A 26,322-nucleotide genomic window follows, 5' to 3' on the forward strand; every position below is an offset into this window, starting at 1 on the left:
GCTCCGTTTGGAATTCGCGCCTTTATTAACGCGCCCTTTAATCGAAAAGCGGTGATTCGGTCCGGGTCAGAAGGCGCGCTACTTCATTCCCGCGGAGGAGTACGCTTACGTCACGCACTCTGTGTGTTGTTTCGAAAAGGCGCGAGGAATCGTCGCGCGTACTTCGGAGTTCGGGGTGTCGGCTTTGTCGAAACGTTACGTAGAAAATTAATGGTTTTGACTGGATTATCTAAACATCGATATCGGGATAAGAATAAGAAGGGATAAGCCTAACATCGTGAGTATTTAAATCCTTTATTTCATGTCTAAAGTGTCTCTTGGTTTGTACGCGAATTTGTTCGCGAGGCCTAAATATTCCCGCCCCGCGTAAAACCGACGCTTTGGCGGCAAACGCCATGATGATGACCCGCGTGCGGCAAAAAGCCGAGTACGAGCAGGCGAGGTCAAGCCCGGGCTACGCCCAGTCTCGAATTTTTTCTTCGATATTTTGTTAAGCCTCGAAGCCAAATTACGGTTTATAAAACATTACGGACACGTACGTAAACGGTTCTCGCGGCTGCGAAGTGAACTTTAATTTAAATAGCATCCTCGGCCTACGGGGAATACTTAAAATACCTAAGCCTAACGCCGTCCTAACGTAAGTTACCAAACATTCCTCAAGTTTACCAACCTCCGGGTAAAGTAGGTTCATTGATACGAATAAATTATCCATATACGAAGCCTTTTACCCCTGTTATTGACTACAAATTCAATCAGTAGACTTAAATTAGGGTTAAAATTGATCCGCGAAAAAGGCGTGTCTGTTGTGTACGAAATTAATCGTATTCAACAGTAGGCATTCCTTGGAATTTAGGTCTAGTTTACCTGTCAGTTTGAATAATTATTACGTCATTTTGGCGGGGACGGTGTTTACAAGAGATAAATTAAGACTATTTTGAGGATTTTCGGGGTCAATAAATTGAAAATGAAGGCGAATCTCGCTACTTGAGCTACTGGCATTGAAATAGATGAGTTATTTAAGAAACCGCGAGTAGTGGTGGTGGAATGTTTAGCCTCATGCTTCAATGCATTTCGTGATTTTTCTCGCCTCGTAATGACCATAAATACAGAGTAAAGGTTTGAGAGCGGCTCACCACTAATAATAAAAATGTTTAGATTGTTAGTGACTTAGTCTTTAAACTTTGTTTTTAAATGAAGTCACGCATTAATGCTGTTGATGAATTTAATCGATGGTAAGACATTTGTCGAAACGAAGTTAGTAAGAGTAAAATGAAACCGGTTAGTCCATTAAAAAGATAACCTGGATATCTATCAGAAAATCTGCCAAAAATTGAAAATCCCGTGACTTTGGTTAAGAAATCACATGAATATCGGAGTCTTTTTTTTTGGCCAGACAAAGTCATGAGATTACATAAAAAACCAGAAGACCTGGTTTAAGGATAGATAAGGTAATACTATATGTTTGTCTACCATGCAAAGTGAGAAAGAAATATATTCTTAAATACTTAGTAAAGTTCAGTATTATCATTGACAAATGATATTGCTTTACATTTCATATTCCCTTTAAATTGAGCAACGCCGTAATAAGAGCTAGTTTTAAACTTTAAACTGTCAAATTTTTTGGGGTTATATGAAAATAATCTTAGTGATGGAAGGCTCAAAGTACTTGTAAATAAAGTAAGCTAAAAACATCTGAAAGAGCCGCTGGATCCTGTCATAAATACTCTCGCAGTTGCGATGTAGTCGGCTCTATTCTTCTCTAAAAGCCACCACGAAACTTTATAATATTTTTAATCTTCCATGGCTTCTATCCACGCTCAAGTTCCCCCTTGTTGGTGTATGGTGTTGATAAAACCGACCTACACTTGTCCAAATATATTTATTTTAGGAAATACCAATTTAAGTTGATTCTAAAGTATATAGCGGAAGCAATACAACCAAAAATTGCGGGGTCAAAGCTTTAGATACGGTATCAATTCAAGCTGCAAAATAGACCCTGAAAAATTTATCTCAAGAGGGACATATTTGAAATTTTTTAACTTTTTTTTTTATTTATTATTTGGCGTGTTTGGTCGGAACTTCGGAAGGGATGCTAAAAATGAAAATTCAAATTTTTTGGGGACGTAACTCTATATTTTTTTTAATATAATCGAAAAGGGTCGAGGAGGGGAGGGAGGGGGGTCGATAATAATACCCTATTTTTGTATTGTTATAAGGGAACACAATAGCCTCAACTTCCCTTTCCAATAACCCCCGGGCTAAATTTTATAGATTGCTTTAATGGACTTGTTCACACTTGTGTGATATTAATTTTTATTCCATATTTATTTCCATATTTTGATAAATTGATTAAACGTTTATTGTAGTGTTTAGAATCAATTATTTTGAGATGCAATTGAAAATGTTTTAGGATGTTTGTAGTGAGTTTCGGTGCTAATTAGTAAGAAGTTGCTATACGTTATTTCCAAATTTTACTTAGTTTAATTAGAGGTTGATTAACATTAAATCCTTGAAATATTATAATAGGGGAATTGGTTTTTAAAATATGTATCAACTCTGGTTTACATAACTTTTTAATTAAAATATTTTGAGGTGAAATTGAAATTTTAAAGGGTTCGTACGGAGCCTGGATAAGTCAGGGATTTAAAGTTTTGCCCTAAAAAATTAGGTATATGTCAGGGATTTCGTTAGGTTTATCAGACGATGTTTCCAGCAATGCTGAATATGGTCCAGGTGTAATTATGAAGTGGCTCTGGTAAACACCTTAAAATGACCAGGGATATTGGTGATAAAATTTGTTCAGGGATAAGCTGGAAAAGTCTGGGATTTTCAAGAAAATGTTTTTTCGTCTGAACCCTGTTTTAGAATTCATAATGAAATGCAAATTAGTATGTATGCAGCCCATGCTATGCCAAGTTTTAACTGGATTAAATAGAGATTTGTAAGAAAACTAAGTCTCGAGTGTGAACGTAACCTGGGCGTTTGAAGTGGTCGCGTGGCTTCATGCTCCAGCCTAAAAAGCAAGTCTGAACCATTTAGAAATGGTTCCCTAATAGTCCGGGCCTAAACTCTAGGGGTAGTTAAAAAGCAGAAAGCGAAAGGGGAACGAAATGTAGCGGCATAATTTAATTGAAGTATCAATCTCTAGCAGCTCGGGAATTCCGAATGCATTGCGAAAGCTGTATAGTTGCTATATACCAAAATACAAACGAAGTCTAGTAGTGCCATTTAAGAGTTTCCTGTTTCATCTTTCGACAGCGGCACACATTGTAGAATGGACTCGAGAGGGTCAAATTTGGGGGTCCATTTCCGTTTTCAAATAGCGGCTAACTATTACAATGTTTTTTGTTATCAGTCAGTGTACTACTCTAAAATAGCTTGTCTCTTTCTCTAACCATGTCGTTTCGCCTCATCCCTGTCCCTGAAGACCCTCATCTATCTCTGTAAGGATTAATGGAACACAAGCTCATAATTTGAATTAAATTTTTAAGCCTTGGTCTTTCAAATTTTCAATAGAGAAGCCCTAATGGTTACGTCCATTTTAGGCGCGAAATAAAAAGTGCGTTCCTGCATTCGGTGACCCAGTTTTTTATTGTCAGTGCTTTAAGAAAGGTCACGAACTTTCTATTAACGAAACAGAAGATCATAATTTGAATTAATTTTTAAGCCTTGGTCTTTCAAAAGGGAAGCCTTAATGGTTATGTCCATTTTTTTTGGGCGCGGAAAGGTGTCCGCATTCGTTGACCCAATTTTTTTCTGTTGTCAGAGCCAAGAAAGGTCATGAACTTTCTTCGATTTATGATCTTCTGATAAAATATAGTTCCCAAGAGGGGATTTTAATAAATAAATCCGCCTGTTGTTAGACTTTCGAAGTTTTGATTGCAAGTTTTTTTTATTTTCTTTTGTTAACTGGACAATCGCGTGACCCGCCCAAATTTGTCTCCTCTCTTGCAGGAATGACAAAGGTGAACCTTTCTTCTAGTATAAAAAAAGAGAAATCCAAGAAAGGTCCATTATTTTGCGGGTGCCATCAAAAACACTCGGCCTGTCTCAACAGCTTAAAAAAAATAATATCGAAAAAGACTTATTTAATAGAGGGGTATACTTTGGGTGATTTTTTTTCTTCTTTTCTCATTTATGAAAGAAACAGCTTGTCTTAGAAACAGGGTTCATACAAACCTGGAGAAAGGGAAAACCTGGAAAAATCAGGGAAATAAATAGTTGACAAAAACCTCATGGAAAATTCGAATTTTTAGTAAGATTCAGGGAAATCAGGGAAATTTGCGTCAAACAGGGGCCGAGTAATTAAGCAAAATGCTCGTGAACATACCCTCCATAGGATTAACATTACACTATACTTTGGAGGCTCGTAACTCTGGTTCTACTAGAGATACGGGGATGTCCTTTGAGTATGTTATAGTCCAATTTGTCCCCCATCCAACCATACTAAAAACTTAGGGCTACGACAAACAGGGGCCGAGTAATTAACCAAAACGTAAACAAACAACCACCTCCATAGGAATAGCATTACACTATACTTTGGAGGCTCATAGCTCTGGTTCTACTAGAGATACGGGGATGTCCTTTGAGTATGTTATAGTCCAATTTGTCCCCCATCCAACCATACTAAAAACTTAGGGATACGACAAACAGGGGCCGAGTAATTAAGCAAAACATAAACAAACAGCCCCCTCCATAGGAATAGCATTACACTATACTTTGGAGGCTCATAGCTCTGGTTCTACTAGAGATACGGGGATGTCCTTTGAGTATGTTATAGTCCAATTTGTCCCCCATCCAACCATACTAAAAACTTAGGGCTACGACAAACAGGGGCCGAGTAATTAAGCAAAACGTAAACAAACAACACCCTCCATAGGAATAGCATTACACTATACTTTGGAGGCTCATAGCTCTGGTTCTACTAGAGATACGGGGATGTCCTTTGAGTATGTTATAGTCCAATTTGTCCCCCATCCAACCATACATAAAACTTAGGGCTACGACAAACAGGGGCCGAGTAATTATGCAAAATATAAACAAACAACCCCCTCCATAGGAATAGCATTACACTAAACTTTGGAGGCTCGTAACTCTGGTTCTACTAGAGATACGGGGGTGTCCTCTGAGTATGTTATAGTCCAATTTGTCCCCCATCCAACCATACCTAAAACTTAGGGCTACGACAAACAGGGGCCGAGTAATTAAGCAAAACGTAAACAAACAACCCCCTCCATAGGAATAGCATTACACTAAACTTTGGAGGCTCGTAACTCTGGAAAATTCATCGAAGTATGTGGGGAAAAACTTGGAAATTTCAGGGAAATTTGTTTTCCAAAAGTTGTATGAACCCTGTAGAAAGGATCTAAATTGCAAAGGTTTTTATTGTAATTCTAAGGCATTCTTTGGTTGTTAGGGATGTATATTTTTATACGACTCGGTGTGTTGTATCAAAGTTCGTCTAAACATCCGTTCTGTAAACATAATCCGTTCCTGAACACTGAACTTACAGGGGAGAGAGAGAGAGAGAGAGAGATAGAAAGAGAGGGAAAGATGTATACGCGATTTTATCTATATCTTTTTTTCTCGCATTGGTAACATATTTGTTAAAGAGTCTTATCTCTTCGGACATCTGTCTCTAATCTCCCCCATCGTTTGTGTGAAAATGGGGTTGGGGTTTTTAGGAAATAGTTTAGGTCTGGCCTCGGGATAATTATAGTTTATTTTATAACGAATAAGAAAACATAAATTTTTATGTTGGTTGGGTTTGTGTATATTTTTCTTGTATTAGGAATATCAAAGTTCAAATACATTAGGAGATTTAACCAATTTTTTTTGTATTGAAAATGGAGGGGAATATATTTGGAATGTGATCAAATAAGGAGAAGCTGGAAAATCGATTTTTAGGAATTCATTTTTTGACTTGGAAATAATGCCATGTTAATCCCACGGAGAGGAAGGTTTTTTGACCATACATTTTTGCATATTTACTTGAGAGCTTATGGTTGTAATCTCAAGTATTTAGTATCGTTGAATGGGGGAGGAATGGGCTTATGATGTACTCAAAGGATTTCCTTGTATTCTCTTTATGACCCTCCATCCAAAGTGGCGTGTAGATAAGACCATGTTTGGGTAGCGAATGTTTGACCATTTTGTAGAATGCTGATGAAGTTTTACTTTTTAAATCTATGTAACTCTCTAAAATAGCTTTCACTTCCCCTTTAATCTCGCATCTATCGTCGAATCTAACAGATTTCGTAACAACATGCTCTTGATACGTGGGTTTTTTAGTATTATTATCAGTCTATATAAAAACCGGAAATGACAGCAACAATATTTTGAGCCTATTACGTGATCGTTTTTGTCTGGTAATGTCAGCAGTAGATTAAGCCGAAGTGTTTGGCTCAGTGGCCCGGGGAATCTATTTCCCAGTTTCTCCTTTCCACTGTCTGTGTAACAAACAAATCTCGTGTACTGGTAATTGGCTCAGTGGCCCGGGGAATCTATTTCCCAGTTTCTCCTTTCCACTGTCTGTGTAACAAACAAATCTCGTGTACTGGTAATCTAGTATAAAGTCCACGAAACGTTTTAGCCCATGGTGACATCAGTAATGGGATATGATTCAACAACTCCCCCATATCAAGTATACATAGTTTACACTAAAAGGGTGGACCGTTTTTGAAGTTTCCCCCCTGTCCAGTGTTGCCAGCCAATGGTGAGTCAAGACTCATGAGATTGCATAGAGCAAGGCTAGCGGTTCAGTTTCACTCGGTTCTTGACCAACTTGACTCAAAGAGAGGGTTTGACCACACTGCACTGAAGTTTAAGCTGAGAAAGAGATAGGGTGGGGGATGTTCAAGGCACAATTAAAGATTCCTGTATTTCTGATAACTTCAGCTTAATCCACCCAGCCAACCCATGATTCGCGCCACTCTCTTAGTTAGCCTCTATTTTTATGTTTTCATAGAAGTTTGGTAAATGTTTTCATTTTGGAATCGAAATTTCTTTCTGGTTAGAAGAGACATTCAGCAGTTTTGAAAAGGGAACCTGTTTTTATCTAAGGCGGACTTTGAGGGTTCGGGTTCAAATTCAACTTCTTCTTCTTCTCTCTCTCTCACTCGTAACTTGTCCACCTACGCGCTCTCCCAAGTATAGCGAGTTATTTAACTCCTCCGACAATTAAGCGATTGGTAAAGATCTCGAAATATTATGTGCCCACACTCGTGTGTTATTATGAGGAAAGTCTTTGAGTTCATTCTTTATGCTCGTAGCCTCTTAAACGTGTTTTGAAAGTTTTTATTTTTATTTTTTATTGGCCGGCTAGACTTCTTTCGCGAATTGGTGGTGTGTGTGATGTATAGAGGATGTATTCATAAACCGATATCATCTACGCTTTTGTTGCAAATGAACGCAGAAATCCCTTTTTTGAAGTAAAACAACGTGGCTTGTTTAATGATTGACTTAACTGAACCTGACACCGGTTACGCCGAGTGACAGGGTATCGTTGGATAGGGGAGAAATAGGTTTGTAACATGCTCAAAGGACTTCCCAGTATCTCTTATAGAACCGGAGTTATGAGCCTCCAAATATCGAGCCAAAAATCAGATGTTAACCCTATGGAGGGAATGTTTATGAACATTTTGGTTAATTACTCGGACACTGATTGTCGGAACCCCAAGTATTTAGTATCGTTGAAAAGAGGAGAAATAGGACTATAACATAGTCAAAGAACTTCCCAGTATCTCTTATAGAACCCGAGTTATGAGCCTCCAAAGTATTGCGCCCAAAATCCCTCGTTACCCTATGTTGGGAATATTTATGAACATTTTGCTTAATTACTCGAACCCTGATTGTGGGAACCCCAAGTATTTACTATCGTTTGAAAGGGAAGAAATAAGTCTTATGCTATTTTGCTTAATTAGTCAAACCCTGATTTGTTATAAAAAACAAGGCTCGACACGTATATTTCAGATGTTTTGAAAAGAAACAATACTAGGCGTATTTTTGAGTTTTCAAAGCTATAAACTAAACTCAAATGGGTATCCATCCCATCCGCGGTATACAGGGTGTTTGTGAAAGGTCCATCAATAATGAAGGGGCGTATTTATTGGGCCATTTTGAGTTGAAAATGTTCTATGACATTTTGCCGTCCGAGCCACTGTTTTCAAGTTATGATTGGAGTAATTTACGGATGACCCCTTAAATTTAATTAAGAAATTGAAAGACAGCGCTAATTTAATGAAGGGGTCATCCCTAAAATATTCAAATCATAACTCGAAAACCGTGGCTCGGACGGCAAAATGTCATAGAACATTTTCGACTCAAAATGGCCCAATAAATACGCCCTTTCATTATTGATGGACTTTTCACAAACACCCTGTATATATAGACGTAGATAACTGCAATTAACATAGTTAAACTGTACCAATTTCCGTACACCTGTGAACAGGTGTACTCAATAAGTAAACTAACCCTGCGCAAACGAATGCGTCAAATGTCAATACCCCATAAATTCTATCGTACGTACAATGTTGCCTTTTAAATTACGAGACTCGGTTATAAATATAGTTATATCAACCTAACCTTTATGCAAGGCTTTTATGTACTTAGTTGTTAGTGCGCCTAGCTCCATTGTCTTTAAGATAAAAGCGTTTGCCGTACGGTACCCGCAAGTTTAATGACGTTATTGGCTCTAATTGGCAAATTACAACCCACTACATTGTCATTATTCACGGGGGCCCACTTTCCTTCCTTCTTTCTTCTTTAAGAAGCTTTATCCTAATTCACATTTCCTAAGTCGCTTTATCCATTCAGCTTTAGCTGATTATAGAGACGGGGGTGTGTTTTGTGCAGCAGTAAGTTGTGACTTGGGATTTTTCTCTCTCTTTTAATTTATCTTGCCCTAAATTCAACTAGTAAGTTTATAGTAACGTTATTAATCTCTTAAGCTTACTACACATAAGCGCCATTGTGCGCGAGCTTGTTTTGCGTAGCTCTTGGTGGAGATGGAATTGAAGTGTTCGTGGGTCATGAGGTGCTGCATTGAGTCTTCCAGGGTACCTCACACACGACCCTACCTACCTTTGGTAGGGTATTGTTAAGTGCTGCCGCGTTGCGACGTTTAAAAATAGAAGCTAGTTATCACGAATTAGCGTCTTTTTTTAAGACACAAGGGGCATTGTCGACGTTTACCCCTACCAAAACGCCCACCGAGGATGGCAGTCTGTATGTAGATAGGGGTACAAACTTCAGAGGTAGTGGGATTTCACCTCTCTCCTCCACATATACGTCACTCTGCCGACATTGTGGCCTGCTATTACATTGGAATGAATGAATAAATAAATATTTTTCATCGTGATTAACGTCGCCAGATGTCGCTATGATACTAGTAACGCAAGCATTGCCTCCAATCTTCAAAACTCATACAAATGTGTAGTAAGCTTAAGTGCATGTCTGACGTGTACATGTGTGTCTGTGTAGAAAAAGAAATCACGTTTGACCAGTTTCATTACTGGTCACTCCTTGGTGTAAAGGAGTACCACTCCGGTACTTCTGCAGCTATAGCTTCTGAATCTTAAAATTATCGTTAAGATTTAGGCAGGCTACCCCTATCTTCTTCTCTCTAGTAATGAATATATCACGAAAATATTTAAATATTTTATTATTTAATCACGAAGTAAGTCGGGTCGTAATAGGGCTTCTTTAATCTAGGGTATTTTATAAGGCTTTTTAAAAGTCGAAAGTTTTACGCAAAAGAGAGAACGAAAAATATATGCCTCCTTATCTTTATAGAAAAATCTGTTCTTTATCCGGGCTTTTGAGTTCAAATCTTCAGGGTTTTTAACTGTATGTATATAGGAATAGGAGGCCCATGTTTTCCCCATTTCTTAAGATCTTTTAAAAGTAACTTTTAAAGGGAGGCTGGAAGCGAATAATTACCTGTTAAATATTTAAAAATGTGCTTTGGGTTTCTTAATTGTGCTGCACAACTTACGAAGAAAAGGTTTTTGAAGTAATCTCTTTTTATTAATTAAGAATAATTAGGCTTGGGAAAGGATGGAAATACGTAATTATCAATCCTTAATTGTATTTTTTAATTAGTGGAGGAATCTTGGTAGAAATTTATTCTTAATAAGTTAGTTTACTCTCCCTTTAAATTTTTTTTAAAGAAATGGAAATTATTACCTAAGATTTTTATGAGGCAATATTTTTTTGGATTTTTTTAATTGCTTGGGGCGAGAGAGCAATTAGAAAGAAAGACGCCATTTTTTAATTTATACTCTGGAAGGATAAATTTATAGTTTCCTCAGTTCATTTATCGTCCAATTCTCTCATTTATTTCGGAAGACCTAGGCAGAAGGTCATGATCATCACCACCACCTTCTTTGATAAATTATAAAGTTTTCTTTTCAAACTGCATGCTCTTCTTGAAAAGCGCGAAGTTATTTCGCTCGGAAAGACCCTTCATTACGAATACCTATCACCAACCATATCTATTCGTGTACCCTCACCCTCCTACACCTGAAAACTTTCTTCAGGCTTATGCTTTTTGCGTAAAGACCCAAGGTGCTTGCTATGGATGAGTCTTATGCTAGTATTCCTTAAAAAATAAAAGAGAAAGACGAAGAGGAGAATCGATAGATGGTATGCTAGGATAATAATGGAAGAGGCTGGAATGTCAGTTGATGGGGAATTTATTTTTTTCCTGGGACTTCTCTCTCTCTCTCTCTTTCACGTCTCGGCCCCCTTTTTTTCGTCGGTCGAATATCTAGGACCATTTCCCCGCCTTTAGTCATCCACCTTTTATACCCACATCGTTCGCTCTTTAATATCAAACTCATGACCATTACTACGGAAGTACGTTACTTGGAGTGTGTCGGTTACTTGGTCCTAGCGGTATAACTCCATTTAGGAAAGTTCTTCCATGACGTTACCACGTCACGTCACGCGACGCGAGGATAACTTCCACTCGTGTTAGTAAAGGTACCTGGAAAGAAAATAAGTGTACCGCCATGATGTCAGGGGTTGAAGCCAGAGCCCCTATTGCTCAAGTCCCTATAGGTTGACTTATAAATCTTTACTTTAAGTAATGGGTTTTTGATCCCTGCCTTGATGGTTCCGAGAGCTGGGGTTTCAGAAAGTGGAGCAAACCCTCGTGGTCAGATAGCCCGTGTGTGACGAAGACACATCCACGGAATCATCATTCGATGAAGTCGAAAGAGGAACTTGATGGGCCATTTTTACGAGAAACATTCTGTTTCCATCGCTGCCCTCGCTTTTACCAAATTGCGGCTTCTCAACCCTTCCAACGCCTTTTTTGAAATAGCTTAAATGAAATCCAACTTTAGTCTTAGCGTCAAAATGGTCCATGGACATGGTCCCTCCCAGCTTCTTTCTTCGCTATTGAATGTATGATTTATTGATTCTCTTGAAAAAAGGAGTGTTGAGAAGCGGCCCCGGGATGAAGAAGGGGTTTAGCATCCGCGAAAAACAGTTTATTCTACGTAACTCTTACATTCCCTTGATGGAATATTTTATATAACCTTTTCATCGTGTCGTCCACATTCGTACTGTCCTTTCGAACGACGAGGAAATTGAGTTTTTGGTTTTATCATAGGTTTTATATAGAGGGCAAATGCGTTTTTGACTTTTTCGAGGGGAAAGATGTGTCCTCTTCAAGCTGCACTTCTCGGTACTCGTACTCCCCATCGGACTCCTCCGCGGAAGGCTTGGTTGGCCCCGTTCCGTTCTGGCATAGTGACTAGTGCTTTTTTTGAAGTGGTTAATAAATAAAACGCCCCCGCCACTTCTGTGGCAACGTCAACCTTTTGACCTTAACCCTAACTTTATCAATTCTCTCTTGAAACGGGCTTCTTTCTTTCTTTTATCGTGTCCCAAACGAAATCACTATATTTTAATTACTTTGAGAAATGGGGGCGAACAGTTTGTTGAGCTAAACATAGTCCTCGTGTATTTTTTTTAATGGTTAAAGTTGTTTTCCTTTCTTTCGTGTTTCAGTACTTGGCGCCAGTTTATGTAGCATTTTCTCACTGAGGCATGAAAGACATTTTTGAGGGGTAAGGAACTATATGGACCACCTTGGGATGTTTGGACCATGAGGATTGTTCATGTTTAAATTTAGACGTTTCTGACACTAGTGGTTTTAAGAGTTAAAACGGGCGGGCGCGCTCTGCGTTGAACCAAATTGGTATTTCTTGATCTTCATGGTCCTACAGCAATGTCCACACTTATCTTTGATGAAAAAATAAAGCATTATCCTCTTCCGGTTTGGTAGGTGAGAGTTTCGTTCCAGTTTTTTTTTATATATCGAAAAAGGATGGCGGAAGAGAAAGGCGATCCTCAAGAACAAGGTACTGGAACTCCCGGTACTCCCATTCCTCCTCCGCAGAATGGCTTGGATTCTCCGACCAGCACTAAAAGCGGCAAACATATTTCAGGAGGCAGGGGCAAGATGGCTCTCTGCAGAGTTCGTTTACTCGATGGGACGGACTACGAGTCGCAAATAGATGTAAGAGACCCTTTTAGAAGTGTCCTCTCTCTCTATCTCTACTTCTTCAACTTGTCTCGACGAGGTTTTACCCATCTTCTTCTACTACTACTACTACTTCGTATCTTCCATTTTCCGCGTCTTTGTTGATTTTTCTCTTTTCCCCTTGGATGATAGATAGTGTATTGTTTATTTTCGACCAATTTCCTTTTTGTCCCATAGAGAAAGGCTCGAGGTGGTGAACTCTTTGACAGAATATGCGACCAACTCAATTTGTTAGAAAGGGATTACTTTGGAATGACCTATAGAGACAGTGATGAAATTAGGGTGAGTTCCGTGCCGTGTTTCATCCGTCATGAGGATTCCTTTTTCAGATATCAGTAACAAAATGATTGATAGTGAATTTCCGTCATTTATAGCATTGGATTAACAATGATAAACGAATCAGCAAGCAGATTAAAAGTAAGTTATCGTCATTCTTCTAAGGGTTTGAATTTCTGCGGCGGCGACATTAAATTCCAAAACCAGCCGCATTTTTTTATTAAAGAAATTATAGTATCTTGTTTTTATCGGACTTTATATATATGAGAATGGTATGGGAACAGAAAGACCACACCCTTTGAATAGGGAATAGCTTTGGTCAAAAGGGAGGTACCCTGGGCGTTAGAAAAGGGTCCGGGAGGGTTATTCCCAGCTTCAACTATAATTTAGGAAACTGGACGGAATTATTGATTGAGTAACGTCCAGGAACCTCGCAGACATACTTAAGTTAACAAGGGTTTTTTGACCCCCATTAACCCTTATTCCCTTACCTTACCTTACCCATAAAGGAATTCCCCCCCCCCCCGAAAACTTGCAATTTTGTTAAAAGGAAACCAATCATTAAATCGCGTAAATATTAATGAAGTTTTTCCCGCGGTTCCTTCAATGCAGCTGGACCTTGGATATTTAACTTTGAAGTAAAGTTTTATCCACCAGATCCTGCTCAACTTCAAGAAGATATCACGAGGTAGTTTTTAACTACACGCCCCCCTCCCTTTCCCCCTTCGTCGGAATTAAATTAGCCTAATTGTTATATTCATTAATTATTAGGTATCAGCTATGTTTACAGATCAGAAATGACATTTTGACTGGAAAGTTAGTAGAGTTCTTTTATTTGTTTAAGAACAATTGGCCTTATTCCTGATCAACGCCACCGAGGCGTAGCGGCGACTTTTGGAACTATAATAATACGGTAGCCAATTACAGGTGGCGATTTTGGTCTATTTGGAGATTGTTCGGTTAATAATAAGTATTTAAAACATGTTTTTTGAAGTTGAAGCGGTAATAATCAAAACAGAGAAAATAACATCTCCATCAGAGTCCATCGACTCCAGCGCCACCTCTGATTGGCTACCGTATTATTATAGTTCCAAAAGTCGCCGCTACGCCTCGGTGGCGTTGATCAGGAATAAGGCCAATTGCGCGAGGTTGATAAGTTTAAGCTAATAAATGTTGAAATCGCGCTCGCAGACTTCCCTGTTCCTTCGTGACACACGCTTTATTAGGTTCCTACTTGGTCCAGGCTGAGATCGGAGATTATGACCCTGAGGAACACGCTAGCAATTACCTTTCTGATTTCCATTTTGCTCCAAATCAAACGCCGGAGCTGGAAGAGAAAGTTATGGAACTTCATAAACAGCACAAGTAAGTAACCGAAACATCTTTTGTTTCGTTTCGTTTTAACTTTGTTTATAACAAAGTTAATAACGAAACGAATGTTGTTTTCTTTCTTTTTTTTCATGTTAGAGGACAAACACCCGCTGAAGCTGAACTCCATTACTTGGAGAATGCTAAGAAGCTGGCCATGTATGGAGTGGACCTTCATCAGGCTAAGGATTCTGAAGGTGTCGATATCATGTTGGGCGTTTGTGCCTCTGGTCTTCTTGTATATAGAGATCGGCTAAGGATCAATCGATTCGCGTGGCCAAAAATATTGAAAATATCTTATAAACGAAATAGTTTCTATATTAAAATTAGACCTGGAGAGGTAATTATCATTTTAAACTCCCTAATTAGCAAATTATAATTAACAAAACGGCCCAGATGATATATTTTTCCTTCTTCTCTCTTTCTTTTCTTTCTTTTTTTCGTTTAGTTTGAACAATTTGAAAGCACAATAGGATTCAAGTTACCCAATCACAAGGCAGCGAAAAGGTTATGGAAAGTCTGCGTGGAACATCATACGTTTTTCAGGTTAATGTCTCCAGAACCCGCTCCAAAACCCAAGCTCTTCTTGCCCCGTTTTGGCTCCAAGTTCCGATATTCCGGACGAACTCAGTACCAAACGCGAATGGCAAGTGCTCTTATAGACAGACCGCCACCTCATTTTGAGCGGACGCAAAGTAACAAACGATTTTCATCAAGAAGCATGGATGGAGGTATGTCAATCTTTCTACATATATATATTTTTTTTCATATCGAATTGGTAAATATTATAGAGGAATATAATGAGAATAGGCCCCGAGCTTCGGTATTAATTTGATGAAGTTAGTTTGAAAGAGATCATAAATATGACACTTTTTAAATAAGAAGAGTTTTATTACATTTTCACCCGCTGCTTTGCTCTAAATTATATTAACTGAAATTCATCTCGCAAGCTTTAATTCCACTTCCTATATTACAACGCCTGCATCAAATATCTGTTCTTTTGTTATGTTCAAATACATTCCTTGATTTCTTGTATCTCTTAATGTAGTCTAATATTTGCTTTGTTTCCGAGTTTGCCTTACTTAATTTAATTGTTTATTTATATTTTATCATAATTCATTTAATAATTAACTTCACGGTCTTCACCTCTTATAAAATTTCCACAATGTTTTGCGTCATCCCATTTTAATAAGTACACCAGCAAGAATGTTTTATAATATTGCCTATTTCTTAGTGTAGAGCTCCTTACGCTTCATTTCTAACTAGTACGACTTGCTTTTGACTGTCTTGCTTTCTAACTTCCATTCTTCCTTCACTAATCCTCTCTCGGATAGTTAATCTATATTAATTAATTCGTTACTAAATTAACCCGTATTTACATTAGTGAACAAAATTCACGCAATGTTATGTCTAGGATATATTCATTCACAATGGGACTGTTTACAAAAATTGTCGTTTGAAATCAATTTAGTTAGTGTTAATTTACTTCCGTAACATTAAAAATTAATGCGTTTAAGTTTTAGATGTGTTAATTAATAGTATGTTGATCAAGTGGCATGACGTGTTTAATTGCATGCGGTTTAAATCCACAATGACCATAAACAAATGTTTTTAACCATTTTCCCCTAACAAAATGTTTTTATTTTTTTTTGTGTGTGTGTTTTTTCCCCTTGTTGTCTTTTTTCTCGTTCTATTGTAAATTTTTTGTCAATCCCCCTATTATCGTAAATCTCCCCAAAAATGGCCAATTGGGTTTGGTTACGGAATCCACCCCCTCCCTCCTGTTTGATCAATGTCGGGGTTGAACTTGAAAAAAAAACCAAACAGCTTACGGATACAGAGGGAGATTATCACCCTCCGCTCGTCAAGATGAAAGCAGCAAACGACACACTCTTGCAGGTCTACCGGCGTCGTCTAGACAGCAAAGAAGTCCAATGGGAGGACCACAGGATAGATCACCCGGAAGTGCGGAGTATTTGAGGACTAAGACACCGTCAACTGGTGGAGCTACAACTCCTGAACCTCCGGAAATGAGAGAAAAGATTAGGGAATTAGAATCGGATCCTGAAAGGAAGAGAGAAAGCCGGGTATGCATTGATTCTTATATCTACTTGACCTATTTGAGCCACACGTCTTATCAGGGTTTGGACGTGTGGCTCAACCATATGTTTTTTGTTTCTTTCTCTGAACCAGAAGCCCATTGGTGGTGTAGCGGTACTTCCGCCAATGGAAATGAAGAAAGCTGGTGAAAGACAAAGTTACACTGAACAGCAACCCGGTTCAGGACCCGAAGATCCTAAACGAGACGCTAAGGGACATCGTATTGGAGCTGACCATCCTTCTAATAGGAGGACACCGGATGAGGTCAGTGTATTTAAAGTATTTTTGATTTTGCAGAGTTAATTTTGATAAGACATATTTGTGTTTATATATATTGAGTGAAAATTTTAGTTAACGTGAATTTTTAGTTTTGCATTTATTATGAATTTGCAAATTTGTGCACCGTAAGAATTATAACGAGAATGCATCCATTCTTAAAAGTTCCGTTTTTATTTTTTTATTTGCATGGATATTGTATGTTTTGCCTTAAAAAACTGATATTCGAACATAAACCAAAAAAAAAAACCAAACATTACCAATTCACTATATGACAACGTGAAAAACGTAAAACTGTATAGTCTTTCGCGTCTTCAGCACCCGGTAGTGTCTATGATCATCCCGTGGGTAGATCAAAGACTCCCGATAGTCAGTCTGGAGAAGAATCAGTGAAAGGGACAAACAAACCCACTAGAACAAGCACCCCTATTAAGACTGGACACGGAGTCAAATCGGCTCCTTTGGCTCCGAAAGAAACAAACGAGAATGCCAGTCCAAAAACTGAACGAGTTTATCCCCAACCTTTGCCTATTTACACGAAAGAGTATACTTACGAGATGGATGACCCTAAACAACGTCCTTATAGCCCCAAAGATCACGGGTTTTCTTACACCGGTATAGATGGTTCTAAAGACCCCAATGATTCCATGATTGAAAACTACGACTTATCTCCATCCAGCCGAAAGGCCAAAGGTTACGCCTTTACTTATAACCCTCCTAAAGAAGCCTCCCCTTCTCCGTCCACTCCATCGAGGCAGCTAACTTCCGAAGATAATACTTCCAAGGATTCTGAAGAAAGGTCACCTTCACCTTCCAAAGTTACAAAAACGATAGCGGCACCCGTCGCCGCGTCCAGCCCCAGGGTAACTACCCAAGAAGACAAAAAATCTTCAAAGAAAAAGGACGCTGAAAAAGGGAAGAAGGATGAAGGTAAAGATAAAAAAGATAAGAAAGATAAGAAGGGCAAAAAGGGAGATGATAAGGACAAAAAAGGAGAGAAGGATGGAGATAAGAGTGCCGAAAAAGAGAAATTGGAAGAAAGCCCCAAAGATGAGGACAAAGATAAAAAAGAAAAGAAAGGAATGAGAGCTAGAATGGCAGCGGCTATAAGTCCAGATAAAAATAAAGATAAGAAGTCGAAGAAAGACAAAGATGATGGCAAAGAGGATAAGGGAAAGACTAAGGAGGGTAAAGAAGACAAGGATACCAGCAAGGATTCTAAAGATCTAGTAAAATCAAAGGACAAAGAAGGCAAAGACAAAAAAGGAGATAAAGATAAAACCAAGGACGCTAAAGATAAATCAAAGGATAAAGACGGTAAAGATAAAAAGGATAAAACGAAGACTGGTGACAAAGACAAATCCAAGGATGGAAGTAAAGATAAGGATTTGGCAGCTGGAGGTGATGCTAAAGCCAAAAATAAGGATAAGGATAAAAAGTCCAAAGATAAAGGCGCGAAGGACAGCAAGAAAGGAAAAGATAAAGATAAAAAGGATACTTCTAGTAGAATATCTGATGATAGTAAAGATATATCAGTCTCAAGTGCTCCTGGTGGAAAAACATCTTCCAAAAAGGATTCATCAAAGAAGAGAGTGGGCTCCATATCCAGTTCTTCATCCGATGTCAGTTCATCCACCAACAGCTTGGATGCTTACGCTAAAGAAACCCAACAGGTCAAGGAAGCGGCATTGAAGGTTGGTAAAGGCGCGCCAGGCGTGCCCTTAGAATACACCACAGTGACCAAAAGAACTGTGGTCAGAGGTCCTGATGGATCGGTAGAAGAGTTTGAAGAGGTATTTGAAGCCTCACCAACTGGGTCTCCTAGAGACGTAACCATCCCCACTAAACCAGTAATCATCGGGGTTGTGCCCGTTTCACCTACTTCTACTAGCCAGACACAAGCCTCTCCAAAGGTTTTTAACGCTTTAGACTTTCTCGCTAAACTTATTTGGCTATAAATAATCTATTAATCTTTTGATTCAAATTTCACCTGTCTTAAAACGTTTTAAAGGAATGCTGTTTTTGCTTGGGGAATGGTTTAAATCTTTGGCTCTGAATCACTTTTTTCACAGCTTCTTGTCTTTAGGGAAAGAGTTTTAAGGTATTCACGTTATTATCTGTCTTAGGCTGATAGTGGTATTAGCACTGGAAGTCGAGGAGGATTTGTCCCGCCTAGTATGACTCCGATAGTTTCGGAATCACAAACTACGGCGTCTTCAACAGTGTCCTCCGTGAAAACGGAACAAACCCATGGTCAAGAAGTGACTACACCCGCCAAGGGTGTCATTTCGACCAAAACTACCAGCTCAACCGTGAGCGAACAGAAAATGATGACTCAGCAAGTTTCTAAAAGCACGAGAGTTATATCTGGGCCTATAGATGATCTTATTCAGGTACTTAATGCCCCCCCATTAGTATCCCCCTTCTCTCTGAAGCTTTTTTGAAAATGTCAGGCTATGAATCGGCAATAAACAAAATCCTAAAAATAATTTTCCAGCCTGTGATTATCAAAACCGAATCTATCAAGTATGACGCAAATTCCATGAACACATCACCCCATACGAGTACCACTTCAGTACCTTTGGTACCGACGGAAACTCGTAAGGTTAATTACCCTGGTGAATCTTCATCGGGTGGACCACCCCCTACTGCTCCAAAAACACACAGAGGACATCACGGAATTCCCGCACCACCACCACCTCCCCCGCCGCCTCCACCCCCACCCCCAATAGCGTCGACGGAAATTAGAGCCCCACCGGGTTACGATTATACTCCTCAGGAAGAAATGATTAGCTCTCAAACTGTCTCTAGTAAAACACGAACCGTCGAAACAATAACGGTACTTTTGAATGGGTAGTTGAGGCAACCTATTGAAATGTTAATAGGTGGTCTCTACGCGCGTTCCTCACTCTTTGATCGCAAATTTTTTTGAACGTTTCTTTTCAGTATAAGATGGAAAAAGACGGTGTTATGGAAACCCGCGTGGAACAGAAGATAACTATTCAAAGCGACGGTGATCCCATTGATCACGACTTAGCTTTAGCGGAAGCTATACAAGAAGCCACGAGCATGAACCCTGATATGACAGTTGAGAAAATAGAGATTCAGCAACAGAGTACGGCCCAGTGATACACACCACCATAAAACAAAACAAATTTCTGCGCAAAAAAAAGAATCCCCTTTTTTTCCTTTCTTCCAACCAATTAAAAATGTATCGAAATGTTTCTCATTGGAAGGCAACAAAAACTGGAGGAAATCCAATCATATTCAACAACAGATCTTGGTGGGAGTATAAAATTAGGCTTAACGAATCATCCCACATATTCCTCACTCTCTTTCTTCCTCAGTAATAATTTTCTTTTCTAAAAACCAAAAACCCCAGGTCCAAACACCTGTGAAGTATCTGACACTTTTTTATGTTTAAGCGAAAACAATTTCTACCACGCTGACGATGTTGACGTGTTTTCGTACAAAACAAATATGGCTCAGCTATACTTTACTTTTTTTTTCTTCTTCTTCTTCTTCTTCCATTTGTGTGTATATTTGGGTGCCCGACTATTTACAGAGAGCAGCTTTTTTATAATTATTAATTAATTATTAAAAATAGTTTTAAAACTTTAGGGACGGAAAAAAGGAATTGAATTGAATTAAGCGATGTTACAAAAAAAGAAAAAAAGGATTTAAATATTAAGACTTAAAACTAAAGAAAGCGTTTTAAATAAGCAGCTACGTGTAAAAAAATTATATATTAGAATGATGACAAGCTTTTAAACGCTGCCTATTATATATTATTAACGATATATATTGAGAAGGATATCCTGGCTGTAAACACACTCATTTATCCATCGTTCGTTCGTTAATGGAACGTTTATCCCATCCCCTATATATCTGACAACAACAACAAAAAATCACTTTTATCACTTTATTTTAATCGAGTTTTTATATATATATATATATAAGTCTTATATATTACTATTTGTTTCTATGGAAAACTTTGTTGATTTTTCGTAACTAAAAGTATACATATATTTGCGTCATGTTTTACCCCCTTCGCGCCATTTCGTTAGCAGCTAAGCTTAGCAGCGCGAATTTTCAGGATTAGATACGTATTGATTATCAATCGGAAACGAAAGGCAAATTATTTTATTAAAAGTGGCAGTGTCAAACAAAAACAGAGGAAAACTTTGTAAGTATCGAAGTTGGTTTTTACGACTCAAATTTAGCATTACTTAGGAACTTCCAAAAGCCTTATAAATAATATATGATCGCTGACTCTGGGGTGCTGTCTACAGAGTTTTAAAAACCATCACACAAATCTTCACGCGCGGCTAATAAAATATTCGATAGGTTAATAATTAAAAAAAAAAAAGGCTCAAATCGCTGCCAGAATCACTATAAAACAAAATTTAATACTACAGTTTGAAATCGCAAATTTTAAGAATAAGAAAAACGAAACATTATTGATGGAAACAGGGTTTTTCGTTTTTTTTTTTTTCAAAATCAACCTTATATATCTCCATCAACAAAGTGTTTTTAAGTACGATATATTTTTTTTACATCACAAATTTTTATAGACTTTATTTAGCTCGGAATTTGCTGGATTTCAGTTTTCAGTTTTTAGGCCTAATTAGGGTCACTGTTGAAGATCATAGTTTCTGTTGTGATCCAGATTTTACCCCTAACTAGGGTCACCGTCTTAGATCATATAGTTTTTAGGCCTAACTAGGGTCACCGTCTTAGATCATATAGTTTTTAGGCCTAACTAGGGTTACTGTCGAAGATCATACTTTCTGTTACAATCTAGTTTTTAGGCCTAACTTGGGTCGTTATCGAAGATCATAGTTTCTGTTACAGTCTAGTTTTTAGGCCTAACTGGGGTCGTTATCGAAGATCATAGTTTCTGTTACAATCTAGTTTTTAGGCCTAACTTGGGTCGTTATCGAAGATCATAGTTTCTGTTACAATCTAGTTTTTAGGCCTAACTGGGGTCGTTATCGAAGATCATAGTTTCTGTTTGTGATCCAGTTTTTAGGCGTAACTAGGATTACTGTCGTAGATCATAGTTTCTGTTTGTGATCCAGTTTTTAGGCCTAACTGGGGTCACTGTCGAAGAACATAGTTTCTGTTTGTGATCCAGTTTTTAGGCGTAACTGGGATTACTGTCGTAGATCATACTCATAGTTTCTGTTGTGATCCAGTTTTGTTTTTAGGCTTAACTAAGGTCACTGTCGAAGATTATATAGTTTATTCTTTATGGAATACCCCTCTCCCGCATTTATTTCGTGGTCTAAGATACGTTAGGCTTAGTATGATCATGATGCAAAATGCATTTATTAAACTATTAGTATCGTCTAATTGCTTAAGTTTTTTAGTTAAGTTAATGAACTTAGTTGCCCCCCCCCCAGTTAGGCTTAAATATAACGGAGAAAGAAAGTCAGCAAATTTCCGAGTGTTATTTTTTGAATCCCGGTTAATTTTTTTTTGTTTTGTTTTTCATTCTCTCTCGACATTTTTAAGAAAAATTAAAAAAAAAACAGACCCAATTCACTTTTTATTTTATCGTATCACGCATAATCTAGCATTCAAACAAACCAACCACAAAACTTAAATGGGGTGTCATTTTTGCAGCTGTTTTTTCAATGTAAAAAAAAAAAAATAAAAATTTAAAAACTAAATTAGTAAAAAAAAAAAAAAAATGATGAATAAAACCACGTTTTAAGAAATTGGGAATCAAAAACCGAAAAAAAAAAATACTTAAAAATAGGGAAGAAAGAATTATATAAAAACATGAAAGATAAAAAAATACCTTTCCCTTCCCTCGTGTAAAAACTGAAAAAAAGAAGAAAGTTTTTCTTTTTATGCCACGTTTTTTGTAGTTCTTTTTAAAGGGTTAATAATAAAAACAAATTACTATGGGGTAAATAATTAAGTTTAATTAGTAATTAAGAGATATATATGCCCACATTCTTATGGAAATGAAATAAGAACAAAAATAGACGCTGTTTTCATGGGATTTTATTGGATTTCTTTTTTTTTTTTTTGGATTTCAATCAAATTGCTGCATAGTTTTAGAGGTTTACAAAAATGGGGCGGGGGGGGTTAAATACTTAAGTTTAATTATTAATTAAGAGATATATATGCCCATATTAATTATGGAAATGAAATAAGAACAAAAATAGACTGTTTTCATGGGATTTTATTGGATTTCTTTTTTTTTTTGTATTTCAATCAAATCAAATTGCTGCATAGTTTTAGAGGTTTACAAAGATGGGGAGAAATAATTTCCATTTACCAGTACGAGTATAGATTACCCTGTAATTTTGGTTGTTAATTATAATTTGTTATATTATTATCAGTTTTTTTTTTTTAAATTTTAATATAAGTAAGGTTAATTAATTTAAACAGGGGTTTAGATAATTTAATTTAATTACTCATAATTTAATTTCACCTGATAGAAACGAAATAGGATCATTTTTATGTACACAAACTTTTATTCTTTAGTTATACATATGAGATACGGTAAGAAAAAATTTATTTCCTTGCTTTTAATTAATATGGTTTTAACAACGGTATTGCCTTTTTTAATTGATTTTTTTTCATTACAACATACTTCATTAGATTCCATATGATTTTTTTCTTCTTCTTAAGTTTATACTTTATAGTCAAATTAGGAGTTTAGGAAGAACATTTGAATAAGGGGAACTATTTTTAGGACACTGGAGTGGAAATATATTAATTAATTTAATTAATTACCATTTACAAATTGGTGTTTTTTATTATTTTTAATTAGGAATAGCAATTAGCAATTATTTGAGAGTATAAAATCATTCAGATGGGAAATAGATTTTAATTTTGTAATCGAAAATATTAGAAAAAACAAAAATAATATATTAAAAAAAGATAAATTACTAATTAGTCTTTTTCCAGCCGCTTAAGTGAAAAAATTGCTAATTATTTATTTAATCAATTTGATAATGTTTCGTTAAACTAAACATTTTTTTTTTTTTTTTTTGGTTTTTATTCTTCGGGAATATAATTTTAAAATCCAGCGCGTATAATTATCATTCTGACTCTCTCTGAATGGCTAAAAGGGGGGAAAACAATGGCTTCTTTGACTATGATGCTCTAAATTTGTTTTAACAGTGTGAAAAGTAGCACTTTTATTTTTTGTCTCTGGAGGTGGGGATAAATTTATTCCAGTCGAATAAGCTCAACATCAAATGTTAATTGTGCATTGGGAGGAATTGTGCGAAGGAATTAAGGATTATAAACACGGTAAGTTGTGTAAATTTAATCTAAATAATTATGAAAAGGATATATTCCAGGATGTCCAATAGCTCCGTAAGCAAAATCGGGAGAACAGATTAGTCTGGCTCTTTGGCCTACACTCATCTATATGAAACCATTTTAGGTTTAGTTATTATTGAAGATACTTTTCTTTTATTATAATTTATATTTGTGACTTACCTGAGCCACTCCAACATCCCAGCCTTTAATAACTTCTCCTTTACCTATACGAAACGTAAATGGTTTCCCTCTATCTCTGGAAGAATCAAATTTCTCTCCATTTTCCAGGGTCCCTAAAAAGGCGCATTTTATAACAGTTTCTTAAAGTTAAATGTATGTTAAAGTATGGGATATCTAACCTGTGTAATGTACAACTACTGTCTGACCAGTTTTGGGGAAAGTTTGTCCTGAAAATCAATGGTATAATAACATACATTAACATTAGTAAGTCTAGGATTGGCTTCCTCAAGGGGGAAATAGACGTTTTAGGCTTAGTAAGTGTTAACTTCACTTTCCAATTTTTTTTTCGCGTTTAATGGAAGGGAAATATGCTATATTTGGCGCCTTGAAAGACCGGAATTTTAAACGCTAACGCTATTAGGCGTGGCTTGATACCTTCTCTTGTAAAAAGCAAGAAAAACCGTTAGCGTTAGCCCTTACCAGACGCTAAGCCTTGCCAGTATTTAAATAATTAGATTAGGGACTTTAAGACTAGTATAGTTATGAAATAATCGTTCTTACCGTCTCCAGGACTAATTGTTTCAACTTCTACTCCCATTTTTAAAAAAGCAAGCTGTGTCGCAAGCCCGTCAACTTTGATGTAAAATTATCAAAAAATTATCTCCAACAGACAGTCAAGTCTGCAAGATAAGCCGTCGTTCAACACCCGTATTAGAGATAACGTTTTATTTAAATTACTTGGAATCGATCGTTCCGTCCGTTGCACGGAACGCACTGTTCATCGAGTAGGGTCTGTGACGTCACTTTGCCGGGCCTGCCCCCGCTGTGTCTCTCGTCGTCTTTTAAGCAGTTGGCTTCCTTTTCATTCGGTTTTTTCTTAAAATTTATGCAAAGGAAACAACGGATCGCCTTGTCAAAGGCCGGTGTGACAGTGACTTTTGTTGTAAGTGATATTATAATTTAAAATTAATAATATATGATAAATAATTAGTGTGTGTTAATTAATAATTGGTAATTTATTAGAATCAATTAAAATAATCGTGGATTATCAAGACTTTCGCCCAGATGAATGAGGATACATTTTCAAGAAAGAATTCATGGATGCCATGCTTCATCTTGGGTTCAACGCGGAAAAACATCGTGAGTTTATAATTAGTCCTCTTTTATGCATGGTTTGGTGAAAGGTTAAGCCTTTGTCTTCTAGTTTTAAATTGAAAGCGCGCCGTTTGTAGGGAAAATTTTTATTTTAAAATTTTTGTCATTGTTCGATATGACTTAAAACGAACTAGGGTTAATAATTACGCGACAGATTAATAGGGAAATGGCAATTCGGGAATACTTCCACCCCCCCTGTCGCCATTTTGGTATCCTTTGTTGCAGAGTAGAAGCTATTTCAGCCCCTTTCCAACCCCCCTCTTGGTATCTTTTCTAGCATTACAGTTCACAAAGCAAAGTGCTCGTACTGCTAACTTTTCCAAGTACTTATTATTATAATTCTCGGAACGCCTAAAGCGTACACAAATACAAATAAATGACCGCGACCTTTTAATAAAAATATTACGCCTCATCAACGCCATCATGTCCAGTTTGCTCTCTTTTTATATCATTCGGTCCTTTTGTTTCGAGGTCTTTTACAGCCTTGGGCCGTTGGTCCTTGGCAGCTCCAAATTGGTATCCCCTTGTCGCTAATCACAAAGAATCTGGGAGCGCTAATTAGGTCTTAATTAAAAAACTTTCCCAACATTTTCCCACCCGTCCACCGTTAGCCTCTGGCTCAACTCCAAACCCCTGCCCACCCAAAACGGACAAGAAAGGAGGTGAAGACTTAAAGGAGGGTAGATGGGAGGGGAAGGCCATTTTACCTGTCGCCTCGAATTGTTCTTTTCTACACCCCTAACAAAATCTCGCCTCTGATAACCCCTTCACCCCTTTCATACGCAAAACTAAAGGCGAACGGAATTGTACTTAGGTTTTGCTTTTGTAACTAGACTGTGAAATTATTTCAAATTTGTTTTATGTAATCTCAAGTACAATTACCGCGCCAACTGGAATCGTATAATAACTAGAAATTCAACTACCAAATTGAGTTGTCGTTAGGCCTAAAAGGGGAAAGGTGTCCAAGTAGGTATCAACTTTTCAAGCCAAGTTGCATTGCGAGTTGGTTTCTTTTTACTGTAACGCAAAAGGATATAGTTAGTTATTTCTTTCGCTTTCTTGTGACTGGTGACCCCAAAAGAACAAAGAACATTTTCTTCTGGACATATTTTGTTCGTGATACATTT

General features: G+C 37.3%; 3 protein-coding genes across 11 annotated transcripts in view; 2 read left to right on the forward strand and 1 right to left on the reverse strand.

The window, feature by feature from the left end:
* Positions 1-110: 110 nt before the first annotated feature.
* On the forward strand, positions 111-22,498 carry cora (erythrocyte membrane protein band 4.1 like coracle). 8 transcript variants are annotated; one of them, XR_016367385.1, is made up of 17 exons: positions 112-277; positions 12,019-12,077; positions 12,337-12,529; positions 12,731-12,835; positions 12,928-12,970; positions 13,442-13,517; positions 13,601-13,645; positions 14,021-14,194; positions 14,297-14,537; positions 14,646-14,928; positions 16,025-16,284; positions 16,391-16,561; positions 16,876-18,486; positions 18,700-18,966; positions 19,071-19,412; positions 19,520-21,289; positions 21,385-22,498. XR_016367385.1 is itself a non-coding variant. In XM_089840581.1 (16 exons), exons 2-16 carry the CDS (start codon positions 12,058-12,060, stop codon positions 19,700-19,702), a joined length of 4,011 nt encoding a protein of 1,336 aa, XP_089696707.1. In that variant the 5' UTR covers positions 111-277; positions 12,019-12,057; the 3' UTR covers positions 19,703-22,498. The 8 variants fall into 8 exon arrangements, 7 of the variants coding, with proteins under 7 accessions (XP_089696707.1, XP_089696711.1, XP_089696708.1 ...); XM_089840581.1 differs by having other exon boundaries at positions 111-277; positions 16,394-16,561; positions 19,520-22,498; XM_089840585.1 differs by having other exon boundaries at positions 111-277; positions 16,097-16,284; positions 19,520-22,498.
* Positions 22,499-22,751: 253 nt separating this feature from the next.
* LOC149717710 (peptidyl-prolyl cis-trans isomerase FKBP1A-like) lies at positions 22,752-24,760 on the reverse strand. Its single transcript, XM_089840591.1, has 5 exons — positions 24,602-24,760; positions 24,220-24,267; positions 24,041-24,153; positions 23,891-23,965; positions 22,752-23,818 (listed from the first exon to the last, which is right to left on the reverse strand). Exons 1-5 carry the CDS (start codon positions 24,636-24,638, stop codon positions 23,765-23,767), a joined length of 327 nt encoding a protein of 108 aa, XP_089696717.1. The 5' UTR covers positions 24,639-24,760; the 3' UTR covers positions 22,752-23,764.
* Positions 24,761-24,846: 86 nt separating this feature from the next.
* Positions 24,847-26,322, forward strand: part of LOC149717711 (glycine receptor subunit alpha-4-like) — a 44,736-nt gene continuing 43,260 nt past the window's right edge. The window contains exons 1-2 of one of the 2 annotated variants that reach the window (XM_089840587.1): positions 24,847-24,983; positions 25,082-25,180. In XM_089840587.1, the coding sequence (XP_089696713.1) occupies positions 25,110-25,180 (71 nt within the window). In that variant the 5' untranslated portion in view covers positions 24,847-24,983; positions 25,082-25,109. Of the gene's footprint in view, positions 24,984-25,063; positions 25,181-26,322 lie in introns of both variants that reach the window. The other variant, XM_089840589.1, reaches the window with a different exon arrangement.

This window comes from Phalangium opilio, unplaced genomic scaffold (assembly GCF_054372755.1).
Source record: "Phalangium opilio isolate 3A_F unplaced genomic scaffold, DU_Popi_V2 ptg000003l_1, whole genome shotgun sequence".
NCBI lineage: Eukaryota > Metazoa > Arthropoda > Arachnida > Opiliones > Phalangiidae > Phalangium > Phalangium opilio.